Source organism: Microcebus murinus, chromosome 28 (assembly GCF_040939455.1).
Source record: "Microcebus murinus isolate Inina chromosome 28, M.murinus_Inina_mat1.0, whole genome shotgun sequence".
Classification (NCBI taxonomy): domain Eukaryota; kingdom Metazoa; phylum Chordata; class Mammalia; order Primates; family Cheirogaleidae; genus Microcebus; species Microcebus murinus.
The window spans coordinates 9,655,683-9,669,776 of record NC_134131.1 but is presented as its reverse complement, the minus strand read 5'-3'; the positions used below and the strand labels follow the sequence as shown (position 1 = coordinate 9,669,776).

The following is a 14,094-nucleotide window of genomic DNA, read 5'->3' as shown; positions in this document are numbered from 1 at the left end:
AAGGCAAGCTGACAAGTAAATGTGACTACAACAGATTAATATTATAACAGAGAGATCAACAACAACAACAACAACAAAAAAACACAAAACAATTCTTCCTGCTGCCAAGGGACAAGGTATGTAGTTGGCTTTACAAATAATGTCTAAAATGGAATTTTGATTTTTCCCTTGCAAACTTGTTCAGTAAAAGCATTTCAGTAAATGCCATTCTCATGCACTCAGTCGCTATGCCAGAAACCTATGTGTCATCCTCGAGTTTCTCTTCCACCACCTCCCAAAGCCAACGCATCAGCAAGTCCTGGCCGCTTTGCCTGCATACTATATATCCTGAATTCATCTCTCTCTCCTTCTGCTGTCACTCTCTGGTCCAAGCCACCATCATTTCCAAACTGAATAACTGCACTAGTATTCTGATTGGACTTCCAGTTTCCATTCCTGCTTTTGGAAGGTCCATTTTCTACATAGCAGCTGAGCCACCTCTTTTAAAACATAAGTCACTCTCTTGCATATAATCCTCTATATGGATTCTGTCTTCTGTGGCCTCCATGGTCTGGTCCCTGACTTCCTTCTAACCTCAATTCAAAGTGCCTTCCATCCTGCTCGCTATGCTCCGATCTGCTCACATTCTTTTTGTTCCCTGAACATGCCAAGTGTTTTTTTATTAGGCCTCAGGGCCTTTGCATGTGATGCTAGTTCAGCCTGGAGTGCTCCTCCCTCTGCTCTTCAGAGGACTGACTTCTTATAAGAAGTCAAGTCTCACCTCGTATGTCACCTCCTTAGAAAGGCTTTCCATGACAACCCTTTCTAAAGTAGACACCCACCCCACACAGCTACTATTTTATCATAGTGGTACTTATTACAATCTAAAGTAGTTTGACTTTTGTTCTTGTTTATGTTTGTTTACTTATGTCTGTACCCCCAAGAAAATATAAGTGCCATGAGACAAAGGCCTTATTGCTCTTCTTCACCGGCACCCAGAATGGTGGCAGTCACACAGCAAGTTCCAAATAGATATACGTTAAAAGGGAAATAAATAAATGATTAAAATCTAAATTATTTTCTCAAAAATTCCACAGTGTGGTCTATGCCACAAGGATGCTCAGATCCTCTCTGCAGAGCTGGTTTGTCTGTAAATACCCTATTCTGGAAGGTTCAAGTTCAGAGCCCCACTTGAGTGCAAAGTTCATTGACAATACAGAAGGAAAGAGTAACAAACTCAAGGAGCAGAAAGTTGAGTTCCTTTCTTGAATTTGCCGATTTTTTCTTATAAATTCAGGTAAGAAGTGGTATAGTATAATGAAAGGGAACATAGTAAGGGTTTAAGAGATCAGGCTTTGGAGTCAATAAAACATGAGTGCTGGTTGGGAGTCCCGGACTCATTTTCTAATTGACCATGTGGTTTTGAAATCCATTAGTTAACATGTTTGAGCCCTAGTTTCCCCATCTGTAAAGGAGGATACCCATCATGGAATTGCTTGAGACTTGAATTCTCATTATTTTGATAATTCATGTAAAGTGCTGAGCATGGTGACTAGGCACATACAAAGTGCCTGACAAATGTTTGCGGTTTGGACGACACTTTCCTCACCTGTATGTAGTCATTGCCGTTCATCATGGAAGGTTAAATGTGTACTACATGGGGAAGGGATTTAAAAAGAATAGAAACCCAAACATGTCAACTATGACTGCTTAAATCATTATATCGGCCCTTCCTGAAGGGCTTAATTATGTCTTTGTTTTTGTTTAGTCAACAAGTGTTTATTGAGCATCTTCTACGTACCAGGTACTATGCTAGGTGCCGGAGAGACGGCAGTGAATAAGGTACGACATGTGCTTTTAGTAAGGGAGACCGTGATGTACACTGACAATTATGATACGGAATAAAGAGTTTTGGGGGGACAGTAGTGGTCATTATAGAGAAGGCACCTGATGCAGCCTGACAAGGTGGTGGTGGGATGGGCAGGCAGAGATGGCTTCCTGGACAAGGTGTATCTTTGATGAAATGGGAAGGACCAGTATCAGTTATCCAAGTGAGAGGCTGGGACTAAGGGGAGGAAGAGCATTTCAGTTAGAGGGAATGGCATAGATAAAAACCCATGGTGTGAAAAAACATGGAACTCCTTGAGTTTGGCATACAAGACTACCTTTAAAAAGCACATGGTGATTTACCATGTGTTCTTAAGTCATTTAGGTAGTTAAGGTGAAATTCATATGTTTTCTTGAGATAGTCTCACAATAGCATGGGGAATTAAAACTTCTGTCCCAAATGAGCCTTGTTTTGTCTGTTTCACTGTGCTCGGGAACTATGCCTTCAGTATTATACATCCAGAGGTTATTTCGACAATTAAAACCTTCTTTCTGGACACTGAATACTAAACTACACAGAAATGATTAATGAGCTAATTGTTCAACCTATCACTTCATTCTGCCTGTGTATACAATTTGACGGGGAGAGAAACAAGAAGGAGATTCCTTTGTTATTTATATTCACACTAATCCACATTCCATTCCTGTTGAGATTAGCAATTAGATTTCTAATTAGTTTTTCCAAAATGGATTAATGGGCTTATTGCCTACACAAGTGAAGAAAATATGGGTGACAAAAGTAGAAAGCATCACATTTTTCTTAAATTTAATTTAGAAAATCAAGCTCTGTGGGCCATTAACATAACACCTTTCCACATTCAACCTGTGATCGCAAAAAAAACCCCTCAAAACCCAGAATTAACAAAATCACTTAGGAAACTCACCATCATTTCTCAGTATTAGTGGTGTCGGTGGTCCCAGCACCTTGTGGTTTGTCACGGTGTTGGTAACCACACAGGTATAGTTCCCAACGTCTGATTTTTCTACTTTGGCAATATACAGATTCCCAGTCTCTTGAGAAACGAAGCGGCGATTATCCTGATAGGAAGGGTATTCGTTGAAGATCCACGCATAGCTCAGCTCTGAAAGGAAAAGGAATCTCCATATGTCTTTTGGCACTGGAACTCTACTGTATTCATGAAAGACATGGTTAGGTTAAAATTCACACTGTTGCCCAATTATGCATTTTCAGCTGTCTAAATATAAATAGGAAGTAATCGCAATCCCCTAAAACATTTTACCAGCCTTCCTACTGTCAGTCAACAAGGTTTTATTTCTGGAGAACTAGAAGATACACTGACAGTTGACTAAGAGAGAGTCCCAACCTCTTTAAGTCAAGGGACCATGCATTTATAGTTTGCTAAGCATGTCCCAAGCACTATATGCAACGAATACTGAGCTAACGCCCAAATTACAGACCCAGGGAATCTATAGTCTTGATATAGAAATGCCAAAAGCCACTGTGGAAACTGTTGAGATAATTTATTTCACTTTATAGATAATAATCATTGTAGTGTATCATAATACCGCATACGTGCCTAGCACTTTGTGGTTTCCAAATACATTTGATAGTTTTCCCTTAACTGAGAAACTTTGGCTCAGAGGAGTAGAGTAAATAACTCAAACTCTTGCCCTAGTTAAAGACAGAATAATTCCTGAGTCTCAATACAGTCTTCTCCCCGTGTCTCCGAGTATCAACTCAAATACTTACTCTCTCTTCTCATTTGTAAGGTTGAACAGTTTTCCATCATGTTAGTGACATGGTGGTTTAATGCGGTAGCAAACAGTCATCAAATACACATTGACTAACTAGTTGATTGATCCCACAAATGTACATCCGTACCTTTACAAATCAGCTGAAAAAATTATTATATCCATGAGGGAATGAACATGAAATAGTGATCGAAGAGCAACGTTCTCACAAATATATATTCATTCCAGAATGGCAGTGGCACGAATGTAATAGGCAGCTGTACCAGAAAATGTTCCTTTGAAAGTTCTAATTTTTCATAAAAGTTAGGTAAATGTTTTGTGAATGAATGAACACTTGAGCCCATGCTTTCCATTTCAGAGGAAAATCCCAGAAGACCGTGAGTTTAAGTGATTTGCTGCATTGAACTATTGTGCTCCAAGGAAATCAAACTTCCTCAGCTCCAGGCACTCCTGGGTTCCTCTCTTTGAAGAGTGATCTCCAGATTTGTCCAAAGGTGGAGAAAGGATGATACACTAGTTGCTGGCACTGATTAGCCAACATGTCCTATTTTATCTTCAAAAATTACTTTGTGGCTGGGAGGGTGAGGGAGAGACTAGATGCAAAAGGAGCCTCTGGTGTCAGAACAAGTTGGCTGAGCTATTATGTGTCACTCTTTAATATGATCCTGGGCTAAAGACTAAATGCATAAAGTGTCCTTGGAAAATGGCAGGAAGGTCACTTCAGCTTTGAATAGAGAACACTAATTACTGTAAAAGGCATTTTTGTTGTTTAATCCTTCAATGAGTCCCAATTGTACTTGACCTCAACAACTGAATGTGAAACAGGAAACACATTCTGCCTCAATAATCCACTGTTTACATACAAAGGAGGGGCCATGCAGATTGCTTTCCCTTTATCACTGGATTACAACATTGCCACACGCACTATTTTAGAGAGATATAATTATGTTTAGATGAGAATAGCTAATCATTTTATTTACAAATGTGCGTGTAATTATAAGTAGCCCCATGCTGATGTCAAGAGGATACTCAGTGTAAATAAGAAGTGCTTTCCAGTAACAAGCCAGTTACTTCCTCAAGAAACCAAAACGTGGGGAAGGAAAAACCCATATAATAGGTCCTGAAGAAGTACCATCCTGTATGGTAGGCTTACCATAAAAACAGGAGATTTTAAGAATCAGCACAGCAGGCAATGTGCTCCTTGCTTGCTCAACTTGATATGTGAGTTTCAGGAAAACCTAGCAATCTGTTCAGCACCTCAGTTTTCTCCTATGCACAGTGAGGAGAACACTGCGTATCCCCTAATTAGAGAGTTTTAAGTATAAATTAGCATTTCCAAAGTCACAAGGTAGACGTTAGAAAGTAATTTGCCAGCACAATATTAATCAACCCACATTTCTCCAAGGAGAGTTGTAATCAAATACAGGGAACTATATTTTTTCCCCCTGAAGATATTTTTCAGAACTGGTGGTGGTGGTTAGTGGCTGCAAGGCTCTCTGAATTCTGTGTTAGGAGGCTCATTTAGCAAGTACAAAGTGGATATTAGAAAAAATGCATCTACTTTGTTATGTTTCTAATGGAGGGGGAAAAAAGACAGAACACAAGAAGACTTTAAGTTCACACCTATGTTATGTAAGGGAAGCCATTGAAACTCTTACTTTCGACTGCTTAATTCATAATAAATGAGAATGATTTTAAACATGATAAAGGCATGTGGTGAGGGTCTGCTCATGTAAAACCATCTGAATTCTCTAAAGGGCTGCACAGATGTCAGTTATTATTGGTGTTGCACTTTACCGGGTTAGTTTTTATAAAAGTAAACATTTAAAAAAATATATATTCAATTAACATGCTGTTTGATCTAATTGAAAATAAGTTAATTCTTTTGGTTTCACTGCTTTTGTGACTTAAATAACTTAGTGCTTTAGTGGGAGATGCAAAGAACTTTTAGTGTACCCCACAGCATTTCCTAAACTGTGGTCCTTGATTATTAATTCCTTGCTTTGTCACCCTACCTCCCCGAAATTCAAAGGGTTACATAATCAAATAACTTTGAGAAGCACTGGATTAAACAGATTTTTAAATTTTGTCCTTCAAGGATGACAAGAGATTTTTGTCATGCTAATGTCCTTGAAATTCGTTAGAGAGTGTTAAAGCATCCAAACTTACTTGATCATGGAATTACCACCAACATGATCTACTCCCACTCATACACACACAGCTTTTCTGAGACATCTATTAGTAGCTCACAAAACCTAGTTTGGGAAACCATGAACTGATGTTATTACTTCAACTCAAAAAATGGTAAGTATAATATAATGATCATTGACTCTGTTACTTCAGTTTTTTTGGAAAACCATTAAGCACCATTAAATAGAACAACAGAAACCAGCAAAACGTTGAATTAAAGTTGTAATAAGTTTCTGAAATTGTTGCAACAATTTAACACTAGAACCATCTTTCATGCAGCAAAAAAGGGTACCAACCACAGTTGCCAAGAACGGCCTCGGACAGAAGGTGCTAAGGATCCTAACATCAGTTCAACACCTGACGCTGGTAAACGCTGTTGCTTTCGGAAGGTGCGGCCGAAAAGTCCTGGCTGGTGTACAGGTGAGAGCACGTTGAGCTATTAATAAATGCTGAGCTCCCAAAACAAGGGGGAATCTCTAGCCAAGACATTAACTTCATTTTCTTCCCAGCCAGTGGCACCACCTGGAATATTATATTTTTATTGTTTATGTGTGCAGTGCAATCAAGAAGGAGCAGGAGGGTTATAATGCACTAACAATGCAGATATCAGAGCAGGCAAAATGCGCAGTAAAGCGGAAAAGTACCCAATAGATTACTTGTCCTATTTCCCTGTTTTAAAGCTATGAAGATCCTGAGGACTAGAAAGGGTAAGGTTGGAGCATCAAAAAGTGGCAGAGCCCTCGAGTCGAAGTTCCTATTCCAATGCTCCGCCTAGAAAGCAGTAAGAGCTCTTGACATTTGAAAGCAAAGAGCTAGTATTGTTATGTCATTCAACAGACAATTCAGATTTCCCCTAAGAACTAAAATCTATTTTTATCAGAGCAAAGCATTAATCCACTGGGTTACACGAAATGCTATCAACATTCTGAAAAATAAAGCCAAGTAAATAAAACAAAATAAATTCTCGTGTGCTGCAACTAGCGAAAATGTATCCCACTCAGTTTGATTTCCTTAGGGACTTCCATGCAATATTTATACTTACTCAAACTTGACAGATTTCTTTTGATAAGTTTTCACACACTAATTGCTCTGGAAGTGACAGACAGTTTCTGTCCCATTGGCAATTTGTAACAACCGAGTAAACAGATACTTGGAATGCAATATATTAAATAGATTGTGAAACTTCTGATGCTCAATTGGAAAACACTGAGACTCATTATAATGTGATACTCATTAAGGTAGAAAGATCTAGTGATGATTTTCTGATCTGTAGCATCCAAATCTGTTGGAAATTAACTCTAAAACTTCACTCTCTTAATTGGTTCCTTCTTCCATATCTTTGGGCCAACCCTAAAGGATGTTTGGCTATTCTTATTTTAAAGAAGACACCCATCACTGAATTGTAAAATCCAGGTAATCATTGAGTAAATCCACCCAACAATAAATCAGAATGCTCTGGAAGGATGGTCTTAACTTGCTCTCGACACCCATTTCTTTCTAGAGCTATATTATGCTTCATTATGTTCTGAGTCATGTCCCAGGGGTAGCAAAGATGTCAGTTTCCAAAGATGCCTTTCTCAATCCTCAAAGTTTTCAATCTGAAAGTATCCTTAGACCAACCCCGGCAATGTTACAGATCAGAAAAGAGAAGTCTACAGGAATGACACGAGGCAGATAATGATCCCACGTTTGATAAGTGGCAGGGATGAAATTATGGGGTGGCCTCAGTATTCAGAAGAGCTGGTTCTGTTAGGAAGCCATATGTTCCTCTAAGAATTTATTTTGGAGCTAGAAGAGGTCAGTTTTCCTTATCTGCAAATTGAGGGAGTAGGATTATATGATCTCTAAATCTCTTCTAGCGTTAAAATTCCATAAATCCTACATATAGGTCATCAAATCCAACATCCTCATTTGATAAATAAGAGAAGTGAGATGCAAAGAAACTCACAACTTGCTATGAATCACAGTGGTAGTTACTGGCAAGGGCAAGAACCAGAACACACACACAGATACACACACACACAAACACACACACACTACAGTTACTAAGTTGTGTTATGTTTTGTAAAACAAAGAAACTAGAGTTAATAGACTTGGCTGCTAGTCTTTGTATTGCAACCAATTTTGGCTTTGACAAATTATTTTCATAGCATGAGAGAGTCTCCTTATCTTCAGTTTTATCCACACTTATCCTACCTTTTGCACAGTGTTTGTGAGATTGAATTTAAATGGAGATTTGATTCTAGACAAGTAGATGTGAAAAGTATATTTTTAAGTGAGTCTACAAATGAAGTGGGTAATGCGAATGCATTCATTGGTTCATTTGCTGGTCAAATATTTATCAAGCATCAACTGTTTGCAAAAGCACTGAGCTCGGTGCTGAGCTGGAGGGCAGTGCTGGCAAATGCTGGACAGCAGTTAGGAAAACAGGGGTTGGGAACCAGTTGGCAGTTTGCTGGGCAAAGGGAAAGATGGCATAATTCCATGGAAAGATCCCTGGAATTGGTGTCAGGAGCTATGGGTTGAGTCTTGGCTTCAGTGCTTATCAGCTGTAAAGTATTCAGTTTTCTCATCTGAAAAATAGGACAATGAAAAAGATATCTGCCCCGCCAGAACCAACAGTTGCACTGATCACCACACATATTAATGTAAACTTTTATGGATTCTTTCCAACAACAACAACAACAACAAAAATATCTTCCTGTAAATGGACTGGTAAGTCATTTGTTTTTCTCTGACCTTTGGGAAAGGAAAAGGTTGTAAATTATGAGCAACCTAAAAAAGCCTCCCCCTCCCCCAAAGCAAGATCTGTACCAGGAACCTCAGGAACTAAATAGCACTAGTGATCATGTACAATACACAGGTAGCGGAAGAGTCCAAGAGTATGTTGTATGAAAGATTCGTGAGCTGTCTCAATAAGAGCGTGACCGACAGACTTTGGCTTCTGAGAGAGGAAGCCTCTGGGTGACACCTCTGATTGTACCAATAACTAAATGACAAATCTAAAGTCACATGTGAGCTGTCATCCAGTGAACAATGCTTTGGGGAACAGGAGAGGAGGGGAAGAGTCTGAGAGGAGCTGGAATCCAAAGGGGTGGAGATAAGAGAGAGATTGTATCTCTATTAATTAGAAGACGAATGAATTCTTAACAGCTATAATGATGGCAATAACCCTGTGCAGCGAAGGCCACTGGAACCATGCCCGTGGCTGTGTCAGGGCCCCTGTTATGAATGTTCTGTGGCCCAGAGAACTTGGTTTGGGCAGGTCTCCAGCATCAGGCAGGACCCATTCACGGTCCAGACACTGTTTTCATTATTTATTAGTGCTGAGTAGAGGAGGGTGACATATATCTGTCACTTGGACCGGCAGTTGCACTCCTACACCCACGGCTGACATTTATAATGGACTCTGCCAGACACAGACTCAGAATCATCCTCAATACACTGCTCCAGGCAGTTATCTCCGACCAATCTGTGTTGCCACATAAACTCAAACCTTTCCACCGTCTTCACAATACTGATTTTGGAGAAATGAAACAGTGACCAGATGAGGCAAGGATTAGATAAAGCCTAGTGCTGAGTCTCATCCAAACTTGTGCCAAGCATTTCTAAAAATAAGCCTTCTGACTCAGGGGCTACCCACTTTGTGCAATGGTATTTTTAGTACCTGCTATTCACTCATTCCCATGTGGCAATGGAGGTGTGAAAATTAAGATGGCAAAAGGAGCACTTGTTAGTCATGCACATCACTCTTGAATATTGCTCTTGAGTAGGGCTTACAATTTGCCCCCTTTTATGTGTTACTTCCTATTTTCTTGCCTCTAATTTACTGGGCAATTTGGGCATTTTTCTGGGGTATTGATTTTCTTTAAGAACTTGTGGACGTTAAGGAATTCAACTTGAAAGCAATGTAAAACATTGTTTTGACAATAAGCTAATTAAGAATATATGATGGAATAGGATATAAAACTCACAGGAATTTTAAAGGCAAATGGGAAGATTTCAACAAAATCTTGTCCTTGCGGTTAATTCAGGATATACTCCCAATTCCCAGGAGTCGATTCTGGCTCTCCTTTGGTCTCAGAACTGTATCAGTGGAGACGTTTGAGAAGTATCGCCTACATTTGGAGCCAATAAACTTTGCATCCTCTAAGGGAAGAATTCCTATTTTTTTTAAACAAAAAAAGCATCCTTTTTGTTAGTATGCTCAGGCTCTCGAATGGAGGCTGAAAAGTGACAGCTCATAGAACAGACTTCCCTTGACAAGTGTGAGTGTCTTTTATAGTTTCCCCATGTTTTAAAAACAGTGACAATCCAAAGGAAATGAAATCAGGATGTCGAAGAGATAGCTGTACTCCCAGGTTCTCTGCGGCACTATTCGCAATAGCCGAGATACAGAATCAAACTAAGTGCCCATCAATGGATGAATGGATAAAGAAAATGCAGCATATATACACAATGGAATGGTATTCAGTTATAAAAACGAATGAAATCCTGGCATTTGCAGCCACATGGATGAACGTGGAGGACATTGTGCTAAGTGAAATAAACCAGGCACAGAAGGACAAACACCACAGGCTCTCACTTATATGTGGAATAAAAAAAAAATTGAACTCACAGAAACAAAGAGTGCAATGGTGGTTACCAGGGACTGGGGAAAACAGGGAGGTTGGGGAAATGTTGGTCAAAGAATACAAAATTTCAGTTAGATAAGAGGCACAAGTTCAAGAGATCTATTGGCAACATGGTGACTATATTTAACAACAATGTACTGTATTCTTGAAAATGGCTGAGAGTAGATTTTAAATGTTCTCACCACAAAAGAAAAGCATGTTAGGTAATAGACACGTCAATTAGCTTGATGTAGGTGTAAGGGAGAATTTTCCACTCCCTTCCTAGTAGTGCATAACTGCAAATTAGCATAAGCAACTATAGAGTGACCTTTGACAAGATTTCAATCTTGTGCATAACTGCAAAATAGCATGACTAAGCAACTAGAGAGTAACAGGTGACTAGACCACGGGCTCCTGCAGACTTTGTAACCCTTTGTTTCTGTAACCTATAAAAGCCACCAGGCTCAGACCCCATTTTGCTCAGAATTTGGAGGCGAGACCCCTCTGAGCCCACCGGAGTAATAAAAGCCTGTTCTGCAGTACTCTTTTCTTATGTGGCTTTTGGTTTGTTTCCTGGTCTTGTTTGCTGTAACACAGCCGTTCCACAATGCGTACGTTTTGAAACGTCATGTTATACACCATAAATATATGCAAATGCTTATTTGTCAATTAAAAAATAAGTAATTAAAAAAGCCTGAAAATCAAGTAAACATCTTGATGTTGGGATTTTCTTGAAACTTAAACACAGTTCTAAAAATATCAGTCCTCAAGAGCAATCCGGGTGGGTCTGCTGAGAGCTCACCGTGGCAAGTGGCTCTGAAACTTCAGAATATCAAGCTTCAGAATCCTCAGAAGGGCTTGTTACGAAACACAGGGCTGTGTCGAGGCTTCAGAGGTTCTTACGCAGCAGGTGAGTTGGGGAAGGGACAAACATCTGAATTTCTAGCATGTTTCCAGATGCTGCTGGCGCTGTTGGTCTGAAGCCCCTCGCAGAAACACTGCTTTAAAAGATCTGAATGCACCAGGCTGTCATTCCAGCAGGGAAACAACTGGCAGAGCTGAGAGCCAGCTCCGCACTGAGCAGCAGGCACCCGGTCTCCAGTGAGCTACAGTTTCTACCACTCCCTACTGCCACAGCAGTCCCTTAGTACTCTGCGGGCGCTTCAGTTTGCAACCCCTGCTTCAGATATAGACACAGAGACGACCGATGGCATTGACCCCTTAGTTGCACACTTTGGTTGCCACAAGAATGGCACTGGAGAACACAAATATAAATTAATGTGAGTATTCGGATGGGATAAAAAATGGGTTTGGTGCTGAAACCAAACAGAATCGACACTGGCGTGTTGCCTGATTGTGACAAAGAGTGGCCCCGTCTCTCGGTGTAGTCAGACCAGTCACGCCACAGCAGACGGGTGCAGCTCTCGTGGACTATGATGGGCAGATGGAAACAATGTTCATGGAGGATAAAGAGCGTTTATCTCCGTTATTTGTTAGAAATTGGGCATTTTAAGACATCAAAAGTATCACCACATTTTACGAAGAGCTCAAACACACACAGTTAAGCTCAATTTAGCGGTATTAATCTCTTGAAGCATGGATGCCCTTTGATAGCCAAGTATAAAATGCTTCAGGTAATGTGAAAACTGCATAAGAAAGAGACACCTATCCAAGTTCAATGCCAAGTTCCAGAAAGAACATTACTTTTTCCCAGGTGGTGGGAAACCAGAAGGGAATCAGATGATAAAACTTTTTCACAGCTCAACACTTAGGCCCCCTCCTGCAGCCCCTCTGCCAGATCCTAGATCCTCTCTAGGAAGGAGTGAGGTTCCCATGGCTGGGGGGAGAGTATATACAATCAGCATCCAGCTACTATGGATTTCAATCCCATGAGGGGTTTCGTTTACTTGCCAGTCTCCCCTTATCTGTCCCTGGCCTAAGATCATCTTGCTATTTTGTCCACTTCAGGCTCAGTGCCACTCCAGGCCGAACCACACACCACTGCCAGCTTAATCCTACTAAAGGACAGCTTTGAGTCATGTCCCTCCTTCCCACACAAATCCTCTGTGAGTCCCACTGCCTCCTGGATTAACTAAAATGCATCAAGCTCATATCCAAATCCTTCCTAACAGGGCCCCAAGTTATCTAGTCTTAGCTACCCACTCATCTCTCTCTCTGTGTAAATTTATACTCTGGGGGAGGATCCCTCAAGCTAGGCTCTGCAAAACCCTAGGCAGGCTGAGGAGGGGCATCTTTGGTAAACGTATGTATACAGTACATAGTATTCCCACAGGGGGCACAGTTTAGATGCAAAGATAAGGCCCAGTGGGAGGGCTCTGCCCATCCATCTGGACTGTAAGCAGAGAGCTGCGTTTTTTATTCTTTTTTTTTGCAATTTGCACTTCCATACAACAATGTATTTTCAGGAAGGTTTATACTTCTCACAAGGGGTTGCTTAAGGTAAAGTGGAAAATAGTCCCGGATTCCCGTGTGGGCTGGGTGTGTTCAGCCCCTAGCCTAGGCTAGTACAATCTCTTCTCAGGATGCCCTCCCCTGTTTTTGCTTATCTCAACCATTATTTTATTTTATTTTTTTTTTGCAAAGAGCCATTTTCTGACCCAGAAAGTATATGTGGTCTTTCCTCAACAACAAAATTCAGCATTTGTTCCTTTTATGCCTCATAGCAACTAGCACATTATTTCACATATTAAAATTTTATTTTTACCGTATTAAAATGGTTCAGTTACTCAATTCTTCTCTATCAGACTTGAGTACTACTCGTGGGCAGCAATACATACGGCAGGAGAATATATGCTTGACTTTCATGCAATCAGCTCAGTAAACATGAGCTGAACTGAAGTGGAATTCCAAATGTCAGAAGTTTCCTGGGGCAACAATATCATGACTGAACCCCAGGCCAGGAGTCTAAGTGAGAAAGAAGTTATCTGTAAATAAGGAGGTACAATACTTTCATCAGGCCACTGATGGTAAATCAAATTCACTGAAATCAGAGGAAGCACCCCTACACACATACACACAAAAAAATCTAGAATACCAGAAATGTTTTAAATCATAATTCCTAAGTCTTTTCTTTTAAAAATCCTTCTCTTTCCATTTTTTTATGACTCTCTGATGAAGCTTTGCTGAGTGAACTAAATGGCAGAAAGAACAGATGACTGATTATCCAAGAGTAAGACGGACTTGGGAGAAGTGGAGAGGTGAAGTTAGCCCACACATGACTTAGACTAAATGACATATGTTGATGAAATTACTTGAGCTACCAGATGGCACTGGTGTGTGCTGGCTAGATCTCAGTTGCTCAAAAGCGGCAGTAACCCCTGGACCAAGTAAGAGATTGCCAAGCACAAGGAAAGTTAAAATGGATCCTGTGAGTTAGATCTTTCCCCCATCTACTTTAAGTAAGGCTCCTTCTTTTAAGAACAATGGCAGATCTGCAACGTGCTTAATTCCTTGTATTCTCATAGCACTTTTATATCCATTATCCTGGGGCCTCTGACAATTTTTAAAAGCAAGTAGAATAAGGATTAGTTCCATTGGAGAGATAGGGAAAGTACGACGTAGGAAAGTTGTGTGAGCTATTCTGAGGCCACAGAGCAGTGGAATTAGATTTGGGATTAAAACGGACATCTCTTGAGAACATTTTTTTGTGTGGATCAGGACAGTCTCATTCGCTTTTGTACGCCACTGTAGT

At 40.3% G+C, this 14,094-nt stretch overlaps 1 protein-coding gene across 2 annotated transcripts in view; it reads right to left on the bottom strand.

The window, feature by feature from the left end:
• Positions 1 to 14,094, bottom strand: part of CNTN4 (contactin 4) — an 872,298-nt gene that overhangs the window by 178,805 nt on the left and 679,399 nt on the right. For both annotated transcript variants that reach the window (XM_075998444.1, XM_075998443.1), the window contains one exon: positions 2,751 to 2,948. In XM_075998444.1, the coding sequence (XP_075854559.1) occupies positions 2,751 to 2,948 (198 nt within the window). The remainder of the gene's footprint in view (positions 1 to 2,750; positions 2,949 to 14,094) is intronic.